The sequence below is a fragment of the Podarcis bocagei genome (assembly GCF_964188305.1).
Source record: "Podarcis bocagei genome assembly, chromosome: 15".
Lineage (NCBI taxonomy): Eukaryota > Metazoa > Chordata > Lepidosauria > Squamata > Lacertidae > Podarcis > Podarcis bocagei.
The window spans coordinates 38,475,831-38,502,876 of NC_138141.1; the positions used below are offsets into that span (position 1 = coordinate 38,475,831).

Consider the following 27,046-nt stretch of genomic DNA (forward strand, 5'->3'; position numbering starts at 1 on the left):
TTTCCTGCCTTTCCTCCAAGGAGCTCACGGTACGTAAATTGTTCCCTTCACTCAACATATATTAACCTATCTGCAAAATGGGAAGAGTGGTCAACCTCACACAGCATGGAAAAGTCTATGAAGTTATTTTGCAAATGAAGGATAAGGGAGGAGGTTTTTTTGTGTCTAATGTAAACAACTTCAAGCTGCTAAATGGACCATTAACGCATCATCGTCTTCTATCCAAAACTGGGTGTGTTCTTAGATACTTAATTTTGTGCCAAGAAAGCTGAGCTCTACAACCTAAACAAATTATGCCATGTTACATAATTTTGCTAGTCATTGAGAGGTTCAAGGTACTGAATTCCTGATCCTCTCTGTTGGAAATACTGGCCACTCCTTTCCTGTTCTGCTGCTTGCTTTCAGCAGGCGTTGTTCCCAATTCTGTGTTGCCACATAAGGGGATTAAACATAAGAAGAACCCTACTGGATCAGGCCAGCGGCCCATCTAGTCTAGCTTCCTGTTCTCGCAGCAGCAGCAGTTAACCAGTTAACCTGAGCACCAGAATGCTCGCCCCTCCTGCAATTTCCAGCAACTGGTATTCAGAATAATAACTGTCTCCATCAACACCTTCTCATACCCCAAGATTCACCAGTTGGAGCCAGCTGTAAAACAAGAGCTGCGAAACTGTGGTTTGGAGAGATCAGCTAATGGCACTCCATCAGCCGTATGCTTCGATCTGCATATGCAGTTTGGATTCCGAAACCCTGGTCAATCTACTGCAGATCACCCAGTGATTCACCATGTATCCCATCTTAACCTTCTGCCAATATCAGCTTTTAAGGAAAGGATTTCCCTTAAAAATAAATAAAAGATAAACGAAAGCAGGAAATTCCTTATCCAATCTCACCATTCCTTATCCAGTCTCACTGATGCCCTCTAATTCGAGCCAGAACAAAGTTTGGAAGGATGTGTTCTAAGGCTCATCAGTCTTGGGGACGATGGCTTTTGAAATTGAGTTCATATACTCAGCTCCCCCAGGTTCCAGATTCACAAATAATAATTACTGGTGACTTTGGGATTGTGTGCGGTGAATTTATTGCTCAGCTGTTATACTTCGTATATGTCAGGAAATTGAGGTTTCATCTTCAGGCTCATGCATAAAGAAATCCAGGAAAGGCAAAAACCTCTACTCTGAACAAACTGAGTATTCTGCAAGAACATTGCATTTAGCAATCTAGTATGTATTGACATCGGCTGTTCCACAATCTCTTGCAAACATTTTATTGCTGAAAACTTAACTGTGGCCCTGTTTTAAAAGGAAACAGCACCCCACTCCCCACTTCCGTAAAAGGAAACCCCAAGAAGCCTGCTTTATTTTTCATTACTTACAAGGAACAATATTACAGAAGTTGAGAACAGACCTTGATTGTAATCAGGTCGTTTAAATCAACCTAACAGAGGAGAATTCCTGGTATATTGGCTCCCGCATTAAGGGATGGGGACAGGAAGTACGACGTAGACATTCTGCCACAAGCAAGAAACTTGGCATTTTGCTAGCCCTGATCAGGTTCCTCCCAAGCACTTGACTAAACAAAGGAGGGGTGATTGATCTGGGATTTTTTCCTTGTCTCTCTCTTGTTGGTACACAGGTATTAAATAAAGATCAACACAGAGAATTGGGAGGGAGGTGGAGCTCATGTAGTTGCACAGAATCAGAGGGTTGGGGGATGAGGAGTTACACAAGCCTCTTGCAGTCTTAGACATGAACAGCTGGTGGAGGCATTCTGCTGTACAGTGGTACCTCAGGTTAAGTACTTAATTCGTTCTGGAGGTCTGTACTTAACTTGAAACTGTTCTTAACCTGAAGCACCACTTTAGCTAATAGGGCCTCCTGCTGCTGCTGCGCCACCGGAGCACGATTTCTGTTCTCATCCTGAAGCAAAGTTCTTAACCTGAAGCACTATTTCTGGGTTAGCGGAGTCTGTAACCTGAAGCGTATGTAACCTGAAGTGTATGTAACCCAAGGTACCACTGTATTAGTCCAGTCAGGATGCACCCAGGTAGCTTGGGACAGGGGGAGGAAGCAAGCAGGTAAGAGCTTGCAACACCTCCGTGGCATTGCTTTCCTGTGCTGAGACCCAGTGTTCTAATGTAAGGAAAACGAGCAGGGATATGATGCATACATTTGTGGAAGGCTTTCCTCGCAAAGACTGGCTCCGCCTCTCAGCCATCCTTGTTGTTCTGTGTGGGTGCCAAGGAGACATTTCCCCTTCCAGCCTCGCATCTGCTCAGTTTTTCACCTGCATCCTTGCATGTGTAGCATCTGAATTTTCTTAAAACAAGTTGCCCACATTTCAGGAGCTGTGGACTGCTTGATTTCTGAAGCATCGTGGACAATTACCTCTCTGGTAATAGCTCGCTATGGCATTCCAACCTGGAAAGTTCATTACCGCCCGGAAACCCAATGCCTCTGCAGTGGTGGCGCATAGCCTTCAAGTTCTCTCCCCCCCCCCCCAAACCTTTTTTGGGTGTCCGCATGATGCTTGAATCTAAATGATGGTTGTGGTGCTGCTGGGTGGCTTTGCCAACACCTCCTTGAGCTTCTGCCTGTCTGACAGTTCACTCGCTAGTTTCTTGCTGGCTTCTTCGCCAGTTTTCCCTTGTCCCGCTTTTGTTCTCTCCGACCCCGTTCTTTGTGCCATCAGCTCTGCTGCTGCTGCCTCATTGGTCATCCTCTGCAACGTTTCTAATCCAGCTGGCCACAAGCTATTTGCGGTGAGGAAATCGCCATTGCTCCTGAGGGGGCGCTTGCTTGCCTGCCTTTTCTTCATATAGGAGAGTTTGTTTGCCATTGCAACAGTAGCCACAAGTAGACATACACAAATGAAGATAAGCACCCCGATGATGATGAGGCAAATCAGTATTAGCCTTTTGCTGTTCTCTTCGCAGAGTTCAGCTTTCATTTGATCCTGACTAGGAGTTGCAAGTTCTTGATCTGTACCAGTAACGGTGGAGGGAGATGGGGGCACTTCTGGTGCAAGCGTTGAGGGCATTTGCGGGGCAGTTGATGTCTCTGGTGAGGACTGAGAGGTGGATGCTTGCCCTAAGGATGTCCAACTAAAGGTAGTTGGCTGCATTGTGGATGTCGATTGGAAGGTGCTTATCTGTGTTGTATAAGTAGACGTCTCCCCCAGAGGCAATGTTGTAAGAGCCCCACTGGTGTGTGTTGGGGTTTGAGTTGTAGGGACGGTGGGAGTTTCTGTTGTCGTCAAAAGAGCTGTGGTAGTGTCCGCTCTTACTTCTATGTGAAATAGCAAGATGGCCCACCAAAGGAAACCCAAATCCATGTGAGAGTTGCCCATCAGTTTCATGTTTATGGGGACGTTTGCTGCCTGCAAGAATAATAAAGTGACAGGGTTGAGTTTGTTTTGCACCCACAGAAACACTTGTTTCAGTTGTCAGAGAGGCTTTTCCTAAAGGAGAACTTAAATATTATCATGTTTGAATTGTGTTGTGGCATGGTTTGCTTATTCGTTTCTAATTACCACATCCCTAGGTTTTAAAGGAGATAAACACCACACTATAAAAGCATAATAAAAATCAACAAGCCCCGTATAGCTTGTTATTATGGATTAAAGCTTAATCTGACTTTGGGTCTAAGGTATAATGGCTTTCATCTTATAAACTAAACACAGATTGAAGATTGATTGCTCATAATTCATGTTCTCAAGCCTCATAGATATTAAGAAAAATATAGTTTCTCTTTTTGGTTATTTATAGCATCTTCTGTTCTGTTAAACTTGGAAGGGATAAATGTCATGGCTGTTTTCCCATCTGTGCTGAAACTTAAATTGCTTCTGCGAAAGATTCTTCCACAAGCCATCAGTGCCTTGCAGAAAAGTAATAGAGGAGGTTTTATTTATACAGCACAACCAAAATGTATCATTTTTTCATGAAAAAGTCCTTCAGAAGGTAGACTCTTTGAGAAGTTTTTTTAGTGCCTTTGCTATATCTCTGGTAACCTTCAGATACACCAGTGCTTTCCAGCAAAACAAAAGGACAACGCCCTCATGTTCCTATGATCATGAACAAAGAGCCCCAGGCAATCTGTACATATAAAGAAGAGCACAAAAGCAACTCTTCAGCAGTTCATTTTGAGAGCTACATTACTCATCTAATATAACATGTTCCTTCAGCAGTCAGTGAAGGGGCATCCTATTGTTTTGATGCCTGCATGGTGCTTCCTTTGTATGAAATGTTTTGGAGAGAGGGGGCTGTGTGCATCCTGTAGATCTGTAGGTGCCCAGTTCAAAAATTGGACATCCACCGTGGAATTGGGTGTCCCATGAGTCCGTAAAGCCAGTTCACATGTAAAAAAGGACACATCATATAACAATAGATTGCAGATCTAACCCACATTGGGAGAGCTTTCCTTCCATGCACCTTGTGCTAACTTTGCATGTTGCAGGAAGAGAATTTTAGTGAGAGATCCCATTGAAAACTACAACCCTCCTCCACCTGAAGTGGTAAGGTAAAGGTAAAGGAATCCCTGACCATTAGGTCCAGTTGTGGCCACCTCTGGGGTTGCAGTGCTCATCTCACTTTATTGGCCAAGGGAACCGGCATACAGCTTCCGGGTCATGTGGCCAGCATGACTAAGCCGCTTCTGGCGAACCAGAGCAGCTCACGGAAATGCCGTTTACCTTCCCGCCGGAGCGGTACCTATTTATCTACTTGCACTTTGATGTGCTTTCGAACTGCTAGGTTGGCAGGAGCTGGGACCGAGCGATGGGAGCTCACCCCGTCGCGGGGATTCAAACCGCTGGTTTTCTGGTCGGCAAGTCCAAGGCTCTGTGGTTTAACCCATAGCGCCACCCACATCCCCTATACCTGAAGTGGGGGAAATTGTAAAAAAAACAAACAAACAAAAGCAACAACTTTGGTCGGCCCTGATGCATGTTCACTTAATCAAATCTGGCCCTCTTTGAAAAAAGTTTGGGTACCCCTGACCTAGCCCAAGCATTGTTTACCTTGCCTGGCAGTGGCCCTCCAAGGGTTCAGGTGGAGGTTTTTCCTAGCCCTGCTTCCCAAATTCCTTTTACTGGACATGCCAGGAACTAACCCTGGGACCTTGTGCACACAGAGTCCGTGGTGTCCTGCTGAACTACAGCACCTCCTATGTATCAGCATCAAATGGTAGAAGACAACCTCCAGTCTGTGTTCCTCTCTAGCCCTCTGTTGTTTGCTTGACCAGCTCTTTCTGCACTCTCTGGCTGTGTGTTGAACCAGACACAAGCTAGGAGCCAATGACCCATGTAGTCTAATATCCTGTTCCCACAGTGGCTTACCAGATGCCTGGGGGAAACCTGCAAGCAGGACCGAAGCCCAGGAACACCCTCTCCTCCTCTGGTTTCTGGAAACTGGTATTTAGAGGCGTTACTGCCTCAATCTTTGCTATTCCCTCCCACAAAGGGAGGGCAGGGACTCCAGATTAAAAATTTACAATAGATGTACATCCGCCCCTTTTCTTCCTTGTGCAAAACTTGGGTTTTTGTTTTTCACGCCCAGAGTACACATGACGCTGGTGGTACTTGAGGCTTCCTTCCGTGCCCCCAACCTTTCAGATATTCTTGTTGTTTTTAGATTGTCCTGCCTGGATGGTGCCAGTCCTCCCAAACTGAAAGCATCCTCGGATGCCCACCATTGCCACACCGCAACGACTACAATGCTGCCTTATGTGCCTCCACTGCCAGCACAAAGCACTCACTGTTAATTGTAGTAGCTGATGGTTGCTGTTGAGGATTTCACTTAAACAGACAAGAGCAAAGGAACTGACCATTAAGGGCTCTTTCTCCACCTAAGCTCACTCTGGCAAAGTGGCTGTTTTGTTAGAAAACAGTGTGTTGGGCTTTCCGTAAGCACCTTGACAGGTTTCTAATTGTCTTTCTCTCCTACAAGAATGCCTTCCCTCCTCTGTTACATAAATAACATTTGCGGTTCAGTTAGCACCAGGCCCTCGCTTTCTTCAGTAAGTTTCCTGCTTTGCTGCCTAAGGCTCATCGGAACAAGTTAGTTTGACTTCTTGGTACTGGAAACCTCAATCTGGGACCTGCTGCGAGGAAAGATAGAAACAGAACCAAGTATAAAAGGTAGACATACACTTACCTGGAGGAGAGGTCAGCAAAGGGTGTGACTTGGGAGGTCTGTGATTCGCTAGCTAACCGCACCTCAATATTTGTCTGCCTTACAGTGGCAAACTCTAGATTCTGGAGTCTAGAAGGTGGGGATGTTTTTATGCATTGAAAGTGAATGTGCCTCTGAAACATGGTGTTTAGTTCTCCATTTAGAGAACTAAACCACAGAGATGAGACATTTCCTTTCTGGTGTAAGTACCCCGTGACGTGTTAAGAGGGAGGGAGGGAGAACCACCATCTTGCCTAAATTAGACCTCCAGATTGACGGATAAAGCATTTGCTATAAGGCAAGCCTGTTTCTCCAAGCAGCTGAGTACACTGCCACGGTCATCTTTTTCCCTTTTCTTTTTATGTAAATTGATTTGGTGGGGAAGTTGATTTATTGCAGGCTCCTAGAGCCTGTGTGTTGAGTCAACTCTTGAGTATGGAGGCAAAGATTCGCTGTACAGTTTATTGAGATCTGTCTGACACTCAGACTTCCATGTAAATTATCGGTGTGTGTTTCTTTCCAGGGCTGCTTTCACATTTATTTTAATTGCCTGTAGGGTAATTACTTTTTTTAGCTTGCTAAATCTGGTGGGAGGTTTGGCCAAGAAACACCTGGAGGGCCACAATTTCCTCATTATATTTCGTAAAACTACAGAGAGTTCATCCTTTGGGCTAAGCGCTTCATTCTAGCCGTTTGTACACAGGACAGTTGAACAAATAATGGTGGTGATCTTCCACTACTTCAGGATTAGTGTACCTGTTACGCCTCCCTAAGGAATTAGATTCATTGAGTAATATCTGCAGCATATACATCTATCGCGCTCGGCATTTTAAGACGTTCTCTGCTGGAACGACTTTTCCTCCTGAAACAACAGCAAAGCTTTTAATTAAGTGTACGACTGCTTTACATGGGCTTGTTTGGTGTCCTGAAAGCATCTAAATGCCTCCACTCCTGTCCCTTCATCTCCTGCTATTCATTTGAGCGCTCTTAGACACATCCAATTAAGCAGCAGGATGCCACGTTTCAGCTCTTGGCAAATGAAACATCTGAATTATAATCCCATCAAATGGCGGGCTTGTAATGGAAATGCCAGTACTTGCTTAATTAGGGCAGCACTGCTCTAATAAATGACCTCGTTTTCGTGTTTCAGCGCGGGCGTAATTTGAAAGTTTAGGGAAAGCAAATAAATCGGGGTTTGATGAAGAATCCTTGCTGAGATATGGTTGCTGGTTTGTTTTTATAGAGGAAAAGTTTAAGAGTGCCTTTAAGTGGGAAGGCCAATTTCAAAGTAATTGATGTGCTATTACTCCCTTTTGCGGCTTTTCCAGTTGAGAGGTTTGGAAATTTATCTGTCACTGTGCTTTTTGAAGGGAATGTTTTTGGAGTTTGGGAAGGTCCTATGGGGCAGTTCCAGATGTTTGTGCACCATAGGCTTCTCATAGTGATGGTGTTCAAGGACCAAAAAGCGACTCACATTTATGAGCAAGGGTGGGAGACCTGTGGTCCTCCAGATGTTGTTGGCTTTCAACTCTGATCAGCCCCAGACAGCATGGCCCGGTGGTCAGGGATGATGGGAATTGTAATCCAGCAAAATCCAGTGCCAGATGAGGAGACTTTTTCAGACTGAGAGCCACCATGCCTTATGGGCAGCCTTCTGGTTGCCGGTGATGATGGAGCAGAGGGGAAAGTGAGTGGAGCAGTAGATGTGATTCTTACCATCATTCAGCCACTCAAGAGCCAGAGGTTTCTTCACCCTCACAACTATCATAGGTCAGGGACACATTCCAGCCAGGCTAAAGCACGCAAGGGGCCTCAGAGCAGGACCAGTGAGGGGGGTGGCCTTGGGAGAGTCCCAAGGGCCAGATAGAGAAACCTTGGGGGCCACACTTGTACCGTGGACTTGAGGTTCTCCATCCCTGATGAAAAGCATAGATGTGTGTATCTCCTGCAACAAGGTGCATGCAATGTGGAAGACTATAATGAAGGTCATCAGTATTTTTGCATGTCATGTGCACTGTTTCAACAGTTCCTGCCTCATTTGAATGTCTGAATCAGTCCTCAAGGCTGAGCCATACAGTGCGTGAATGCAAACTTCCTACAAACTTCCTACAAGGAGCTGCAAGCAATCGCAACTCTGATGAAATACATCCATGTGAAATGTCTGTTTCCAAACACCGGTGATTCACGTTCATATATTAAAGCCTTCCCCAACCTGGTGCCCTCCAGGTGTTGTAGGGCCACAGTGCCCAACAGCCCACAAACAACATGGGGAGTTGTTGTCTACAACATCTGGAGGGCACAACTCCTGCTCCACAGGACGACATCTTCAGATCTCATATGGTCACATTTTTTCTCCTTCCCGGCCCCTAGTAGAAGGAGCCCCCCCCCCCAAAAAAAATTCAGATATGTGGTGAAATAATTATGGCCCTCCTGGGCCATCCACATCTCCCCAGATTTGCCTTTAGTATAGCACCAGCTCTGTCTATAATAATTGCATTTATTGTGGCCTCTTCCTCAAGAGGAGATGAAAATTTCAGTGTTATTTCTTCCGTTCTTTAAAATTCCTTCTTGTCTCTAACATGACAGATGAGCAAAGACTAAATTCTAATCACTGCTGTTTGTCCCTTGCCAGCAAAGTCACCCTGCAGCTAATTCTACTGTGTTCCTGTTTTCCATTAGGGGAAAGGGGTAATCTCTCTCTCACACTCTTTTTTTATTGCTGTTGCTGAAGACGCAAGCCAAGCTGCACCCTAACATTTCCTCCCTCTCAGCTATTTATTTTTCCTTTCTAGGTTCAAGACCGGCCAGATAAATGGTGATCTGCTGATATACCACGTCTTGCTAACTTTGAAGCCATACTACGCTAAGCCATATGAGATTGTGGTGGACCTCACTCACGCCGGCCCCAGCAATCGGTTCAAAACGGACTTCCTCTCCAAGTGGTTTGTTGTTTTCCCGGGACTCGCTTACGAAAACGTCACCGCTGTTTTCATCTATAACTGCAACTCGTGGGTGAGGGAGTACACAAAATACCATGAGAGGCTTCTGACAGGCCTCAAAGGCAGCAAGAGACTCATCTTCATTGACTCGCCTGGGAAGCTGGCTGAACACATAGAGCATGAGCAGCAGAAGCTCCCAGCGGCCACTTTGGCCTTGGAAGAAGACCTGAAGGTTTTCCACAATGCCCTCAAGCTGGCCCACAAAGACACCAAAGTTTCTATTAAAGTGAGTCTCATGCAACTCTGTGGTCTTTGCCCTTAGGGAATTGTGCCATATATACATTTAGGGCAGTGTGGATTCTCCATTTAAAATGAGCAAGTGCAGAGCATTGCATGGCCCTCCAGATGTTGTGGGACATCTACTTTCATCATCCCTGACCACTGGTTGTGCTGGCTGGGGCTGATGGGAGTTGGGGTTTATTAAGCTTAGCTGTACAATTGTATGCAGTTGTAAACAAATTCTGCTTTATTGAAAGCTTTATTCATACACACCACGCACAAGACTGCTTGCCTTGCTGTGACCAAGATTTCCTGATCAATAACAGATTTTATCTCTGTCTCTCACCGTCTCTCCCAAAGTGACTGACCACTTGCTAGAAGTCAACCAGGAGAAATGTTAGCTTGCTAGTCAACCATTTTCTGTTCCAAAGTAACCAGTTCATACAGCTTTCTCCTGCTAAATAGCTTGACTCCTTGAGAAGAACCCGATTTCAGAGTGGTTAGGATTCTTGTACCAAATTAATACACATACTCCCATAGAGATTGGTTGCCATCCTTTTTGGAAATGGCACATAAAGAATAAATTGATCTTACTGTTAACTAATGAAACCCCTTACTCTTTTTAAAAGGAGGTAACATAACTGGGGGTTTTTTTTGGGGGGGGGAGTGCGTTGACCATGTTTTCCTTGTACAAACTAAATACCTTTCCATAGGTTGGTTCTACAGCTGTCCAAGTAACTTCAGCGGAGCGCACAAGGGTCCTGGGACAGACGGTGTTTTTGAATGACATTTACTATGCCTCTGAAATAGAAGAAATTTGCCTTGTGGATGAAAACCAGTTCACCTTAACCATCGCCAACCAAGGCACGCCTCTCACTTTCATGCACCAGGAGTGTGATGCCATCGTCCAGTCCATCATTCACATACGGACGCGGTGGGAGCTATCGCAGCCCGACTCCATACCGCAGCATACAAAAATCCGCCCAAAGGATGTGCCTGGGACTCTGCTGAATATCGCGTTGCTCAATCTAGGGAGCTCAGACCCAAGCTTACGGTATGGATCTCTTAATTTCAACTGAAACTTTGTAACAAGGACCAATTTCTTTAAGGGTGTTATTGGCCTATTCTCCTTACATCCTGCTTTGAAGCATACCGGCTACAATTTAGCCGGTGTGTTGTATATACAGCCAGGGTTCTCCCCTTGTGTATTGTGGATCACCTTTACATTCAGAACTCTTTGCTTGCCTTGGTTTGTGTTGAAGCCCGATTGTCTCAGTTGCGGCCGTTATGTAAAAGTAAGTGCATTTGAGGTTACTGAAGCTTAATGCTATACAGTACAAATGTTTAGGATTCATATATACACTTATATCATTTTTCAAGCCATTGAGGTGTCGACCGATTAACTTGTGAAGTATTTTAATAGACTAAGAAGAAGTTCTTGATTCATTGGTTGGCGAGTTTTAAACATTTCTTAATTGCAACTACTTCTGAAAACTGTGTGTGGCAAGCACCATCTTGGAAGAGGCATTCCCCATTCTCTCTCGTTCATTCACGGGGGGAAGGCCTCTTTTAAGGACATGCCCAAGGCAACCCATACACTATCTAGAAACAAAATGTGCTCTCTTCTTTAATTGTGTTCTCTGGAGGTCCCCAGGCAGACTAATCTTCAACGGATTAGAAAGATATTCTCTGGTAACCAAACAGGGTTAACAGGAAAGGATACCATGTGGAAAACAGCTTGATCTGGGGTTTACTTAATTTTTTCATCAACACGCCCCCTCCCCCCCAAAAATACCCCAGCAGCCTCAGAACCACTCTGGATTTAAAGTGGCTGAACCAGCGCATGAAGGGATACTCACTCATGATGGAAACACTAGAGTTGATCCTGGAAGCCATGAATAAAGGCAACTTTATGTTGTCAACATAGCTGACCTTTCCTTTGCCTGTCGCATATTTACCAAGCTCTTGGTGAAAGTGATGGTGCATCTCCACCCACAGCGGTATGGGCAGTCTCATTTTTCCCTAACTTAGACATCGTTGCAATCAAATCCCCCACTTCCTTCAAGGAAGAAAGGATGTGGAACAAACATCCTTATAGCTTTATAATCAGGGTTCCAAGAGCTTATCTTGATGCAGCGGATTCCACATCTGGGGTCTGGACATTGTATCACCAAGGACAGAGCATTCCTGTCAAGGGAATGACAACCAAAGCTGGTGAACATTCCTACCACCCTGTCACAAGTTGGTCCACTGTAGGCGGGAGATAGTGACAAAGCCTTCAGTGACAAAGCACACCAGTTTTGTTTGTTTTAAACTGTTCTTAATATCACATTTTTAAATTTCTGTAACCTGCCCTGGAATCTTGTGGCGAAGAGCAGATAAGAAATTGAAACCGTAATCCTGTTTTCTGCAGGGATTTGGTGTATGAGGGAGCTCCCATTCCCAATCCAAGAAGGATTGAACTCTCTGCACATCAACTGGTGTGTGTTTGTTCATTCCTGCTGCCTGTAGAGATTGGCTGTGTGCACTACTTCTCTAAGGGCGGAACTGTGCATGCAAGTGAACCAAGCAGGATTGAACCTCCAACCATCAGGTGATGTCACTTGACAGCCAGCAAGTGGGAAATGGCCTTGTAGGCCAAATTGGAACCCCCAGTAGGCCAATATTGGCTCACAGACCAGAGGTCCCATCCCCCCCGCTACCCCTGTTTTAGGGATAGGCTAGTTCAGGCATAGGCAACCTCGGCCCTCCATATGTTTTGGGATTACAACTCCCATGATCCCTAGCTAACAGGCCAGTGGTCAGGGATGATGGGAATTGTAGTTCCAAAACATATGGAGGACCGAGGTTGCCTATGCCTGGGTTAGTTTTTGATTTGATTTCTTATGAGTTAGGGTCAGTGAACTGCTTCCATAGTCTGGACTCTCTCCAGGGCTAGAGGAGAAGTACTTCCCCATACGGCATCATTTCCTGCTGGCCCTGTCTGGTGATCAGAGGAAGTCCGAACAGTCAAAGACTTTTATGCCCTAGAATATCTAAGAAAGGAATTGCAGGAAATGTAGATCTCCCTTTTTCTCATATGCCAGTTTTTGTAGAGTTAATTAGTTGATTCACCAACAGATTCACATATAACTGATCAACAAATATTTATTTTAATTGAGTTCTCCCCCCCCCAACACTCTCTCTCTCTCTCTCACACACACACACACACACAGAGAGAGAGAGAGAGAGAGAGAGAGAGAGAGAGAGAGAGAGAGATTGATTTCCTTGGGATTTAAATTTGGGGTTTTTGCAATGATTAATCCTACATGGTAGCTGGAGCCGGTGCTACAGTCCAGAGAGCAACCCTGGTTTCAGTGTTATGAAATTGTGTTTTTGAGTAAAGCCTTTTAGTCCCCATTGATGAAAGATTCTTTTTTTTAACTGCTTCCCTTATTCTTTGTTGCAGGTCTGCGGCCTATAATCTTCTCTGTGCCTTAACCTGTACCTTTAATTTAAAGATTGAAGGCCAGTTACTGGAAACTTCAGGTCTGTGTATCCCTGCCAACAACACCCTTTTTATTGTCTCTATTAGTAAGACTCTGGCAGCTAATGAGCCCCACCTCACCTTAGAGTTTTTGGAGGAATGCATTTCCGGATTTAGCAAATCTAGTAAGTAGATACACTTGCCTTCTGCTCTTGTTCTGACAATGGAAAGGTGTTGGGTTTGGGTAGCACTGTTACCAAAGTCATAAATGGAAGTGTTTCCTGGTTAGGGTTTTTCCGATAAAGTTCCTCCTTTGCACAACCCATAGCAAGTCCATTAGTGCCCATTTCCAAATGTAACAGACTTATCTCTGTTCTAATCTGGTGCCAGGCAGTGTTATGATACAGACTGCAGTCCGTGAGTGCCAAGGACGACGCCAAGCTGAGTTTATTTTATTTGAGTAATCAACCATGTCTTCCTGGTTTCTTGCTCACAGGGAAAATGCAACTCCCCCCCCCCCAGAAGATTGAACCAATTTTGTAAAATAAACTTTGCTGTCCAACATTAAAGTGTGTTTTTTAAAACGGCTCTGTCTTTACGCTAGCAGTCTGCTGCCTCTTCTGAAATTAAGCAGAGGGCTATGAATTGTATCTGACAATTAGCCCTATTCAGAGTAGAACCATTGAAATGACTGGAGAGAGCTAACTTAATGCCATTCATTTCAATGGTCTACCCTGAATAGAATTCAATTGGATGCAACCCAATGTTACCAGGACACACATTGCAGAATTCAAGTGAGCCTCTCTTAACTTGCCAAAATAAGATGTTTATTTATCAAGGGCATAGATTATGACATCAAAGGGATACAGTGTTAGACTGCAAGCTTTCGTTCTGGTTGGATGTTCCTGAGCCCATGGATGTTGGCCTTGCTTGTGTAAGAATGACCATGTGTAGATTGAAGTCTATTGTCTCCAGCCCCATAACCCTCTTTTGAAGGGCTGCCTTTGAGTGCATTATATTGTTGTTGTTGTTTTTGTTTGTTTGTTTGTTTACATTTTTCTATCACTTTATACAACAGAAAAAGCCTCAAAGTGACTTTACAAGATAAAATACACCAATTAAGAGTAATTTAAAATAACGAACAATGCAAAATACGTAGAACGGGCATCCAATAATATATCAATAGGGACAAGTCCTACCCATCCCACTAATAAATGAAGACTACCGTAGGAGGCAACTTAATTACAAGAGGCCTGAGTAAACAAAAAGGTCTGGTACTTAAAAGACTTGGCAATGATGGCTCTAGAGCATTTCATGGGATGGAGGGGGGGTAGGACTAAATAGACCAGTTCTCATGTGGTTGCCCTTCACATGAAATGTAATATATGTTTAGGCCTTCTGGTCCCAGTCCATACATCATGGTATGTATGCCCCTGGTTTTCCAGAGGGTTAGTCCGTACTTCCAAGGGGTCCGTTTGCCCCAGCAGAATTGCCAGCTTTCGTCAGTGCCACATCTCCAACTGCTATTGAAAACCCCCTCCATTTTAAAGTTAGTTTGCCATGCAGCATGGGAAGATGCACTTCAAGAAACACCCATCCTAAGTCACCTTTGGCAGCATGCCGAAGAACTATTTACTCTCCTTTGGATCCCAGACGCCGTTCCTTCTTTCTAGTAATCTTCATTGGACAATGTTATAGGATAATAACCTTGAAAACTTTGGCACAGAATTCTGCCTATTCTAAGGGAGAAACGCCCTCTCTCAGACCTCCACACGTACTACAATATGTATGTATATATGTATTTATTTTATTTCAGGTATTGAACTGAAACACCTCTGTCTGGAATACATGACCCCCTGGTTGTTGAATCTGGTCCGCTTCTGCAAACACAATGACGATGCCAAACGCCAGCGAGTCACTGCTATTCTCGATAAGCTCATCACAATGACCATAAATGAGAAGCAGATGTACCCTTCCATTCAAGCCAAGATATGGGGGAGCTTGGGCCAGGTATTGCCTTTTTTGTGTGTTGCAGATCTTATCTGTGGTGTTCATGGGAGAAACGATGTCCTTGACAGTCGCTTAAGTATTAATTACTAGAAGGTTCGCTTCCAGTCTCGCTAGAGTCACAAATAAAGATAAATTTGCATCTACCTTAAGTGTTTGCAATTCATGTTAAATATTCAACTCTTGTTATCTTTGAACCATCTTCGACATCTGTTGTTATTTTTTGCTGGGCCTTGGAAGGAAAGGGGCTCAAAATGTCATATTCAGAATCTTCCAAAAAAGTAAGCATCCAGTTTGAAACTGTTGAGGGAGATCTGTTGAATCGGTTGATTTTTTACAGTTTCCGTGTTTGATTCTGGCTTAGGTATGGAAATGTGGCTGGTCTTGAGAAAGCCATTTATTTTAATAGTGTAATAAATTGTAATACTACTTCCGTTTGGCCAGCAGGACTAGTAGAATGGGTTTAGGCTCCACCTTCTGGTCAAGGCAGGAACAAACTCTTTGGAAGTAGGCTACTCCCATGATCCTCTCGTTTGCTTCTTGCCTTCATCAAATTCAGTGGATTGCTTAAGCTCCCTTAATATTTCTCCTCAGAGTCCTTTGCTCTGTTTCTTCCCTCTTAGCTCAGCTCTCCTTGTTCCTAACAATTTGCTGCTGTTGGTGTTCCCTTGTGTCTCTGGATTGCTTCAGGTCTCCCCCCCCCCTTGTTTTTTTTTTTTTTTTTTAATTTATATCCCACTCTTTGTCCCAAAGGATCCCATGGTGGCAATATGCTAAGCATTCCCAACTTGGGGGTAGGAAAAGCTATGAGATCACCTGTTGGTTGGTTTGACAAAATTTGTATCTTACCATTAAAAGTCTTGCATTTCCAGGTCACCTGATCAGTAGTAAATGCAAAAGTGCCATTTAAAAATAAATAAATGGATTATTAAAATTAAGCAAACTAACTAACACAGCACACGCAAAGAGCAACAGCTTGCTTGCACAGGTAGATAGTCAAAGAAGACTGCTCTAAATAAAAATGCCAGCATGAGACCTTTTTAAAAAAGTATGGGAAGTGCCGTTACCTGGAATCTAATTGATAGCTGCAAGGGCACCCAGCAGCCTTCTCCAGGGAGAACAATCAAAATGCAAGAACACATCACGGGAAAAGGGCTCCCTCCAGTTGAAGATTGCGGTGGATGGATGGCAAATAGTTTGTGGAGAGCCTCCTGTGAGGTTCGGCTGAAGTTCTTATGTTAACGGATGCAAATGATTTATTGTCTTTTACAACAGATTACTGACCTGCTTGACGTAGTGCTGGACAGTTTCATCAAAACCAGTGCCACAGGGGGATTGGGATCCATCAAAGCGGAGGTTATGGCAGACACAGCTGTAGCTCTGGCATCTGGAAACGTGAAATTGGTTTCCAGTAAAGTAAGTTCTTCTCTTCCTTAACCAGTTTAAACCTAGTGAACTGTTTTGACACTGTCTCTCCACATCTGAAAAGAAATGTTATGGTCGTGTGAAGTCATCACTCCCTGCCCTCCATCCTTCCTTATAGTAATCTAAGAAAGCTGCAAACCATAAGGGAGGTAGTTCCTAAAGAAGGAAAGGGTTAGCTCCCTTCTCTGTCCTGCTTTGTTGGGGCAGCAGGCAGAGCGCAGGATAATTCCTGCAGAGGCAGCACAACACTGTTGGCTGTGTGGTATTCAGTTCACGTTGGTGGAAATGGCACTAAAATGTTAAAATATAAGATGAGACCTGCTAGTTCAAACCAGAGATCTATTTAGTCCTGCCTGTTGTCAGCCAGATGTTCTGGGAAGCGCACAAGCACGACTCTGAAGGCAACAACCCTTCCTAGCTGTTTCACGTAGGTTTTGTTACAGTTGTGAATTGACACTAATTTCAGTGGTAGTCCACTTGTAGAAGCTTAAGGTGCTATTTATTTATTTAAATATACATGTTCTGTGCTGCTTGTCATCCCAAATAAATTTCAAAGCAGTTTACAAAGACAAAATAATAATTAAAAGCATGTCAATTAAAAAAACCATAAAGTGTCACAAATACCAACAATAGTGTAGAGAGCATTCAGATTCTCTCTTACCCTTTGAGTACAGCAATGGTTGGTTGGCCCTAACATTGGTCATAAAGCCATCCATCAGAACAGTTTTTAAAGTATTTTTTCATGAGGGGAAGAAAGGCTTTTCCATAGCCCTGAACAAACCTTGGTGCCATTTAGAGCAGATATTTTGTGGGGTGAGAAATCAGAGCAAAGCAGATAGCCTGCCTGAAGCATTTGGGCAAGGGGGCGGAAAAGCCGGAAGAACTCTTGATTTGGCCACTGTGCATGTCAGTTGAGGAAGGAAAATGTGGGGTTGCAGGGAAGAACTAGTCTTGCAGCTATAAAGTTCCTCGTCGCAGGTACATCTGTACATGCCTTAGCAGGTTAAGCCCAAAGGCTTCCTGGAAGAGGTGTGTTTCAAGGAGGAACTTGAAAATAATCCTATGTAGGATTAACAGTGGAAAAGAAACCTAAATGTCAGGATACGCACCAACAGCTGTTGACGAGCACAATGTCTCTTTCTTTGGGAGTCTCAGACTCTGTTCCCCTGTCCCTTTCCCCTCTTGACGGTTCTCTCAAGCGTCCCTCGGGAACACCTTGTCCCTCAGGCGAACTGTGATGCTACCTTTTGTTGTTGTTCTGAACGTAGAGCGCTCCTTACTAAAAGTGACTGGTTGCTCCCTTTCAGGTAATTGGAAGGATGTGCAAAATAATCGACAAGACCTGTCTGTCTCCAACTCCTACATTAGAGCAGCACCTGATGTGGGATGATATTGCCATTCTAGCCCGTTACATGCTGATGCTGTCCTTTAACAATTCACTTGATGTGGCTGCACACCTCCCCTACCTCTTCCATGTAGTTACTCTGTTGGTGGCCACCGGTCCTCTTTCCCTTAGAGCTTCCACCCATGGCCTGGTCATCAACATCATTCATTCTCTGTGCACTTGTTCACAACTCCACTTTAGTGGTAAGTCCTTTACGAGATGGTTTTATTGACTGAGTTGATCTCTCCTTTAAACTTGTACTTTGTTTCCTAGCAGCTGACCTTGGGGGAGATTTAAAGGGTTAGCAGGGTCCAGTATAAATCTTGAGTATGTCAAATGTCTGTATCAGTGATGAGCAGCTACCTGCTGCCTCTTTCCGTCCCATCTCTGTTGTCCCTTCATTTCTCTCTCTGCTACTTGCAGGAATTGTGAGTGCCTCCCTCCTAAACACTGTGCTTTCTTCTCCTGCTGTTCAGCTGTGCATGGGCCTGCCTGCCTGCACATAGCAATCGGGACCGGGATTTTCTAGGGGCCATCAAAGTAGGGACAGTTCTGACAGCAAGGAAGGGAAAAGGCTTTGAGAGGCCTTATCTGGGTCGCAAGATACCTGTTGAGGAACAAAGATCTAGGCTAGTGCACACAAATTATTTGAAGAATCAGCTGCGATTGTACAATATATCCAGTGAGTGTGACACTCACTGCATTAAACTGAACATAGGAAAGCAACTCAGTAGTGATGGGTTGATTTTAGAGTTGTCTCATCAGCTGCTGAGCCATAAAGGTGCTTGAACACGTTCCTAATAATTGTTGGAGAAGTGAGTTAGATACCACAGACCTTCCCTTGCTTAAAAATCCAGTACAAGTAAGTGATGTTACATAAGCCCTTTGAATTATAGCCAGTATGGTAGATCAAACTTTGATGTACAGTGTTGTGAAACTGTTTAAGGTAAGCAAAAACAAAACAAAACCCTGTGCTCTCTATTTTAAATACATTATATATCAAGAGAGCTAATGGAACCTGTGCTCCATATTTGCTGAACCTGCTATGTATGACCTCTAGCTCTTCCCCTGTAGCCCTCCTTTATCTTCTCCTCTCTCATTTTCCATGTAGTCACACTATACAAAGCTGCAGTTTAGACTTGGGGGCTATATATTTTGTGTTTTAATAGAGTGAGGTTTTAGTGTTGCATTTAAAATCACGCTGTGAGGTCTAAGGAATGCTAAGATCAGTTCGCTCCCGCTGAAGGCTCTACAAGCATCGTAAGGTAGAACAAAATTGACTGCCTGTCATGACCGTAAATTAGGGATGCATGTAGTGTTGCCATTGGGCTTAAAATAAATTGTAGGGCAACCTTTTGCTTTTGTGGTTAAAGAAGAATACACTGTAGAGATCAATAGCTGGAGGGAAATGTGGAGCATTTAGGCAATTCTCAATCTCCCATGGTGGGTAAAGCAGTCTCCACATAAGAGGCAGTGTCACTTTGTGATGAAACAGAATTCCTCTGCCCAGGGTAAGATGCTTCCCTGCTCTGTTTACTCTTACCTTTGCTGATCTGAAGTCACCCAAAGTTTTCCACTTTGAGCTCCTTCCTTCCCTCCTCTTCTCAAGCATCCAGTGTGAACTTTTTTCTCTTTTTTTCTTTTTTTTTGGCTCTCTGATTCAGTTACAAGAGCATGCCTGCCTTAAAGCAGGTCAGACTATTTCAGCCCTGTGTTTAATAACTCGCCTGGTAGCCAGAGGCGAGAAGGAATTATGTGTAGGCACACAAGTGGGCTGCCTAGAATCTGGCTGCCTGGTTTCTGTATTGGTTGAAGAGCAGTCCCTCAACTTCCTTCTGCCAGCACACATGGTAGGATGCAATATTTATTTTCTTTACTAGTTTACTAAGAGGCTAGTATTCAAGGGGTTCTGTACTAGACACTTTGGGACGGGGAGAGTGTCCTCTCATGTGGCCAGCATGAAAATGCAGAATGCTAGCCTCTTATCCAGGTGAGTAAAAAACATTATTTACAGGCTAGTAACTTTTGCCTACTTATTTACAAGGCTGGGCTGTTTGTCCCATCTAACCCCAGTATTGTCTGCTCCAGCCCTCCCCAGTCTGGTGTCCTCCAGGGGTAGTTGGAACTACAACCTGGGCAGGTGGGTTGTGCATTTGGAATCTTACTGGTTGTTGACATCGCCCAGAGCTGGGCAAGTAAAATGAGGAGAACCATCAGAGGCATGACCATTATGGAAGGACATGGTTAATGGTTTTACTTTATTTCAGGCCAGGTCCTAAAATAGGCACTTACCATAATATGGACGTTGTAGTGGCATATGTGTGTGTATGTTTGCGATTTAATCTAAACAGATGGAAGGAGATTCGAAGTACCTGTTTTTACTTCCTTCAACAGAGGAGACCAAACAAGTGTTGAGACTGAGCTTAACAGAGTTCTCACTCCCCAAGTTCTACTTGCTGTTTGGAATAAGCAAGGTGAAGTCGGCAGCTGTCATTGCATTCCGATCCAGTTACCGGGACCGGTCGTTCTCTCCCGGCTCCTATGAGAGGGAGACGTTTGCACTGACTTCTCTGGAAACGGTGACAGAAGCTCTGCTGGAGATTATGGAGGTATGATATGTGCAAGGCAAACCATGAATGTGCCACATCATCTGTGGGTTGAATTCAGGATTGTAGCTGGTACTCAGTTAAAACTTTGGTTGGTTGTTTCTGAACAGGACACATTTTAATCAGTGAGGCCAAGAGTTAGTGCATGGGCTTGTATTTGGAGGGAGCAAGAAAGAAAATGTTTCAAATGACCTTGCTGACAGTGAATGGCAGCTCTTGGCTTAGTCAACACATGTAGCAGACTCAGGTGGTAGTGGATTGTACCACTCCCATAATAGGCCATGCTGGCTAAGGTTATGGAAGTTGGTGACTTCCAACATTTGAAGCCACAGGTTCCCCTTCCCTGCCTTGTAACTTAGTACCTCACAAAGGACACCTTTGCTGCATGTGTGGATAACACCATAAGGTGTCTGTTAACTTAGCAGTTAAAGACAGCAGGCAATGTATCCATAGGGAGAAAGCTGTTGTTTACTAATTACTGGAATGGGATCATAGAATAATCCCATTGGAAGAGACCACGTGGGTCATCTAGTCTAACCCCCTGCAATGCAGGAATTTTTTGCCCAAGGTGGGACTCGAACCCAAAACCCTGAGATTAAGAGTCGAGCTCTACCAACAGCTAATTGTTTGTCTTATATATACATATATGGCAACTATACATATGTAATGTTGCATTTATTTTTGCTTTATTTAAAAAAATAAAAAACAAGCATCAGAAAGAGAAAGCGAGCACATGCCTGAAATTTAATATTGCTTTTACTTAACGTTATTTGCTCAGACACTGTTGCTTTTGCCTTTCCCCCCTGTAGGCATGTATGAGAGATATTCCGACCTGCAAGTGGCTTGACCAGTGGACGGAACTAGCTCAGAAGTAGGTCATTTTGCCCCCCAACCCCAAGCTTGTTTGGTGGTACACCTGTGTCACATTTGCTATTCCTTCAGCCATCTTCCATCCCCACCCGATTTCACTGTTGGCCTTATTCTAGTCGGTGGCCTGCTTGATAGCTGCTTTCCCTCCTCCACAGGTTTGCATTCCAATATAATCCGTCCCTCCAGCCAAGAGCCCTGGTTGTCTTTGGTTGCATTAGCAAACGGGTGTCACACGGACAGATAAAGCAGATCATCCGGATTCTTAGCAAGGTATGTACCCTCCTTTCCTGCCTGCTGTTGCTTTTCTTTTCATGTAGCTCTTATTTCCAGGCTAAGGCACTTCAGCCCATTGAAACGCATACTGTCTGGAATGCAAGCAAGCATTCAACTCCTCCTGCGAAACATTTCGGTGCTGTGCAGTACGCTGCAGTCACAGAAGGCTTGAAGTCTTGTGGCCTTTTTGTGGCACTTGTTTGTTCTGTCTGAGGAGTTATCTTGGTTCAAGGCACCCCCAAAAGTTTAGGGGTGCTTGCCTGCCCCCTCACACTTGGATGTGCATCTCCTGGGCCTGGCACTGCTATATAGAATGCTTGGGCTTGTTGCATCTGCCATGTTTTGTGGCAGTGGGCATTTTTCCCATCACATTGTACTTTAGCTGTCAATAATTTTGCCATTCTGGTTGCCCAGGATTACACTCTGCTTAGCTCACAACCCAACTCTGAAACAAACAACCCTGGATCCAACCCTCTTGATGACACTTTTGAAACAAGCCCATAAATGAGAAACTGACAATCTGTGGAGGGGGAAGCAGGGCTTTCAGGCTACGTGAGGAACACTCCTCTCAGTGGCTTCAGTTTTCTCCTAGAGGCTTTAAAGGATACATCTCACAGGTTGGATCTGTCACTGTGTGAATGGAGACAGAATGTGAAAATAGTGATCCAGCTGCTATATATATTGCATAGTCCAGCAGGAGGCCAGTCTGCTATCCTATTGCTTTACAGCTTGTGTTGTAATGATAGGCACCCTTACCTCGGAATAATACCCATTGAAGGCCGTCTTACTTCCTTCTGAGTAGATATGCTTAGGATTCTGCTGCTTGTTCATTGTTAACATATTAGATCTTGTAATGCAAAAGTGGGCCTAAAAAGATTGATGAGGGCATTCTCAGGATACTGCCAAAGAGAACAGCTAGCTGTGAATTACAAGAAAACTGAAGTCATGGTGTTTTCAAGAAACTATAGGGCCCATAAATGGTATATGGATAATCAGTTGATCGAACAAGTCTTTAAGTACTTCGGCCTTATTTTTCAGTCAACAGGGCCATCAGAAATATGCAAAGAAAAGGAGTCTCAGAGTGCCAAAATTCTGACATGCTTTTTCCATACAAAAGGTGTCAATCACATACCATCAGCACTTGAAGTGTTAAAGCTAAACCCCTAGCACAATTATTATTTGGGGCTCAGATTTGGACTGGCGCTCATCTTGGATCTACAGAAGCTGTTCATTCTAAGTTCCTAAGGCAATTTTTTCCTGTTCCGTCCTGTGTTCCAAATGCTTCATTGCACTTGCAGGCTAATCTACCTTCTGCTGAATTACAGATTTGGTTCAGGACATTTAATTATTGGCTTCGCTTAAATTTAAATCCCACAGGTCTACTACTCTTAGTATCACAAGATTGTCATGAGAGCGCTTGGACTAAAATTGTCAACCAAAAGCTTTACTTTTCTGGTTTATCACCACAACAGTTATTAAAGGAAATAATTTAATTAGACAGCGGCTATATATCGCGTGACAGAAAAATTTGGCCACAATAAGGAAATTTTGTCCATGATATGATTATTTTGCACCTAGTCATTTTGACACATTGGCACCCTATTTACAAAATTTAACAATTCCAAAATACAGACATGCTTTCACTTTCACAATATTGAATATACTGCCTTCAGCTGTACTTGTGGGTCGATTTCAAAAAAATCCACTGGGAAAATGGTTGTATCCCTGTGGAGATGGCAGTATTGAGTCCGTGACTCATGTGCTTCTGGCTTGCACTCTTTATAAACATTTGAGGAGTGAGGTTATTACCCTCCTATTATTGTCCATGCCGGGTCGCTCAACCATTGCTACCGTGTCCTTTCTTTTAGCAGATGAAGATGATCAGGTGACAGCAAAAACTGCAAAAAATAAATAAATAGCAGGGCCAATTAGAATAAGATCTATTATTTGATTATTGATTTAAACCTCCAGAACATATTTTGTATAGTTAAGTTTTTACCTCTATCTTCAGTACATGGATTTTTGAAAAATTTCTATGGCTTGTGGCTGATGCAAATAAAGCTTCTTCTGATCTTGTAATGGGCTTACTTGTATATCCAGCTGGTTTTCTGCTTAAATCTTTCAACTGGGAGGTACCTTTGTTGCTTCTTTGTTCCCAGAAGGGGACGTGCCATAGCTCACTGGCAGAGCACCTGCCTTGCATGCAGAAGGCCTAGGGTTCAATCCCCAGCATCTCCTGGGAGAGGCTGCTGTCTGAAATCCTGATGAGCTGCTGTCCGTCAGTGTAGACAGTACCAGGCTAGATGGAGCAATGGTCTAAGGCATCTTCTTGCTTTCCATATTTAGGCTAGAGCTGCATGCTGCTGGTACAGCAGAGAGAAGCTGTGGTTGGTCCTGAATGGGATTGTAGAACAAATGAGTCCAAAGCAAAGTGTTGTCATCACAGGACTCAATCTTCTGCACAAATAGGGGGAAATTGTGGCATAAAGAATAGAAAGAGCAGAGGGGAACAGATAGACCTTTTGCTCAGCTGTGAAAGGGATCAATAAAGGGAAAAGATGGGAGCAATTTGTAGACTAACAGCTTCATGCTAGAATGAAAATAAACATGAAAGCATTTCTGAGGGGGTGAAACCATAGTGACACGTGGGTGAGAGAGGTTCACTTTAACAGAGGCATTTGTGATTGACAGAAGCGGGAGGTGGTTGGAGAGTAAGAACGCAAAAGGAGAGACTGAGCCTCAGCCTGGTATTTCAGTGTTGTTGTTTTTTACTATATTTACATAGCTCCCCAACAAAGTATATTCTGCAATATGAAATAATAATAAAAACTAAAAGCACAGATTTTAAAGCTAAGAAGATGACTCCATGAAACATACGTTATTGAAAATGCCTGGGGGAGCAACAAGTCTTCAGGTGAACATCTGCAGGAAGACTGATCCATACAACTAGGGTGCCACCACTGAATAGGTCCTCCTCTCCCTAGTGATAACCCACCTTGTGTTATTGGGCAGGGGCAATGCAAATCAGCTTTTAAAACCTGGAGCAAAGAGAAGGGGAGCCATGCCTTGCAATCACAAGCCAATCCTCTTTTTCCTTTCTTGATTACAGGGTCTCGAGAGCTGCTTGAAAGGCCCCGATAACTACAATAGCCAGGTTCTAATAGAAGCCACGGTCATAGCACTGACCAAGCTGCAGCCACTTCTCAATAAGGTAAGCTGCCTCAGTGCTCAACCGCCTGTTCTCCTTTGCTGTTTAGAGCAAATACAAGGTGGTTCGAATGAGGAGGCTCTGGTAGCTCAAGCGCAGATCTTCCGCCTGTCTTTCCTCTCTGAACATCTTCTTTGCTGAAGAGGAATTTTTAAATGTTGCTGCTGTACATATTTGGCAAATGGAACTTAGTATGGTGTGGCTTAAGACACTGTGGCCTGATGTCATTAGGACCATTCCTTGGGCTTGCACATTCTCTCCCTCGCACATTCTACTTTTTCGCCTTGCCTCTTGGTTCTCAGTAAACCATGCTTTCTGTTCTGTTTGAGAGGCAAACTATGGTTTGCGCTAATGGTAGTTTACTTGACTTGGTCATAATCAGAGCACCCACAGGCAGGGGGGGGGTGTAGAGGGGGTGTTTGAGTCTGAGTTGTGGCACCGACAGCTAAATGCTGGTGATTTTGAGTTGGTTGTTTAGCAAGTAAGTGCCTAGCATGTTTTCAGTCTCTGCCAGCCCAAGCCAGGATGCTGAAGCACAGTTCGAAGTGGAATTTAAGATTCCATCTTTTCTCAGAGCTGGTAATTGTAGCTTCCTTGTTTTGATGAAATGGGAAACTGTGGTTAATTAGAGACTTCCTGAAGAGAGTAGCTGTATGTGTGGTCAAAAGGCTGTTTGGCCACATAGAATTGTATTATTGGGAAGGTCCAGCTCTCTGCAATGCAAGAATCTCAGCTAAAGCATCCATGACAGATGGCCATCCAACTTCTGCTTATAAACTTCAAATGAAGGAGAATCCACCACCTGAGAGAGCCCATTCCACTGTCCCAACAGCCCTTGCCATCATTAAGATCTTCTTAAGGCTTAGTCAGAATCTCCTTTCTTGTAATTTGAGTCCATTGATTTGGGCCCCAACCTCTGGCACAGTAGAAAACAAGCTAGCTCCATCTTGCATCTTTACATATTGTGGCTTACTGAGCCGCAGCATATTATCCAAACCAAGCCAACAGGTGCACAAATGTGATTCTCCCCAATTTGCATATATTATACCAGTTATAGGCCCCCTTCGGCTGCTAGGGTTGTTTACATTGCAAAATGAATCCAGTGTACGTGATGAATGCAGCGTGTGACTTTCTGCTTTGGCTGTTCATCACAGAAGCGAGTTTTGCATTTCAACCTGGTGGCTTTTACCTTCCCCTGTCCAGGACTCGCCTTTGCACAAGGCCCTCTTCTGGGTGGCCATGGCTGTTCTGCAGCTGGACGAAGTCAGTCTGTATTCAGCGGGCACAGCTCTCCTCGAGCAGAATCTCCATACTCTGGACAACCTTCGAGTATTCAATGACAAAGTAAGTCAGCCACTTGTCAGGATACATCAACACACACACACACCTGAATATCTTTAGTCGTGCCGGCAATTGGAGGTGAAACTTGCTTGAAAAACGGTGCATCTTTCCTTTTGAGTGATAACTTGAGTGTTGAGAATGGAAGCAATTCCCCCACCCTACTTCAGGTTATTTAAAATAGTAATGGAGAAAATAATAATAAAAATGACGACAACAACTAATAGTAGTAGTAGTAGTAGTAGTAGTAGTAGTAGTAATAATAATAATAATAATAATAATAATAATAGAAGATGATGTGTATGGGACTTGTCCAGTTGGGCTGCAGGCTTCATTAAAACACTGGAGCCAGAGGAACTGCAGGTTGTCTGGGAAGCCTACAAAGTACCGTATTTTTCGCTCTATAACACACACCCGACCATAACACGCACGTAGTTTTTAGAGGAGGAAAATCCGTAGGCATGCCACCCGTAGGCATTCCCTCCATAACACGCACAGACATTTCCCGTTACTTTCTAGGAGAAAAAAAGTGAGTGTTATGGTGCAAAAAATGTGGTACCATATTTTTCGCTCTATAAGACAAACTTTTCCCCTCCTAAAAAGTAAGGGGAAATGTGTGTGCGTCTTATGGAGCAAATGCAGGTTTCGCAGCTATCCCAGAAGCCAGAACAGCAAGAGGGATCGCTGCTTTCGCTGCGCAGCAATCCCTCTTGCTGTTCTGACTTCGCTTCGCTGGAGAGGCGCTGTGCAGAGAGGGAGAGCTGCACAGAGAGGGGGAGCTTATAGAGCAAAAAATATGGTAAGCTCCTTTCCCATGGATGTTCTTTTGGACCACAAGAGTCCACCGTGGTTCCTATCTTGGGTTTTGGTGGCGTGACTTTATTAGATAAAAGAGTTGGCTAATTTGCCAGGTAGTCTTGGGAATGGTTCCCAAGAGTCCTGGCTGCCGTGGATTCAGGAGCTCCTGAGAACCCCACCCTTATTATAATCAGTTTTGTGCAAATATATAAAATAATACCAGACGAAACAAAATAGAAAACCATAGCAATAAAATTTCTAATAAATGAGCCCAGCCAAGTACGTAA

The 27,046-nt window shown here is 44.0% G+C and overlaps 2 protein-coding genes across 8 annotated transcripts in view; one reads left to right on the forward strand and one right to left on the reverse strand.

Moving 5' to 3' along the window:
• The window catches only part of EVI2A (ecotropic viral integration site 2A), a 242,082-nt gene extending 235,572 nt beyond the window's left edge, over positions 1-6,510 (reverse strand). For 2 of the 4 annotated variants that reach the window (XR_014002588.1, XR_014002590.1), the window contains exons 1-2: positions 6,149-6,510; positions 1,972-3,375 (exon numbers count right to left, since the gene is read on the reverse strand). Coding sequence is in view for 1 of the 4 variants with exons in the window: in XM_081173178.1 (XP_081029304.1) it covers positions 2,533-3,354 (822 nt within the window). In the remaining 3 variants the exon portion in view is untranslated. Of the gene's footprint in view, positions 1-1,061; positions 3,376-6,148 lie in introns of those variants that run through there. The other 2 variants (XR_014002589.1, XM_081173178.1) reach the window with 2 other exon arrangements.
• Positions 1-27,046, forward strand: part of NF1 (neurofibromin 1) — a 162,526-nt gene that overhangs the window by 106,661 nt on the left and 28,819 nt on the right. For all 4 annotated transcript variants that reach the window (XM_081172818.1, XM_081172819.1, XM_081172820.1 and 1 more), the window contains 11 exons: positions 8,959-9,391; positions 10,098-10,438; positions 12,833-13,035; positions 14,667-14,860; positions 16,133-16,273; positions 17,590-17,869; positions 20,061-20,275; positions 21,082-21,143; positions 21,298-21,412; positions 24,525-24,626; positions 25,827-25,967. In XM_081172818.1, coding sequence (XP_081028944.1) covers positions 8,959-9,391; positions 10,098-10,438; positions 12,833-13,035; positions 14,667-14,860; positions 16,133-16,273; positions 17,590-17,869; positions 20,061-20,275; positions 21,082-21,143; positions 21,298-21,412; positions 24,525-24,626; positions 25,827-25,967 — 2,227 coding nt within the window. The remainder of the gene's footprint in view (positions 1-8,958; positions 9,392-10,097; positions 10,439-12,832; positions 13,036-14,666; positions 14,861-16,132; positions 16,274-17,589; positions 17,870-20,060; positions 20,276-21,081; positions 21,144-21,297; positions 21,413-24,524; positions 24,627-25,826; positions 25,968-27,046) is intronic.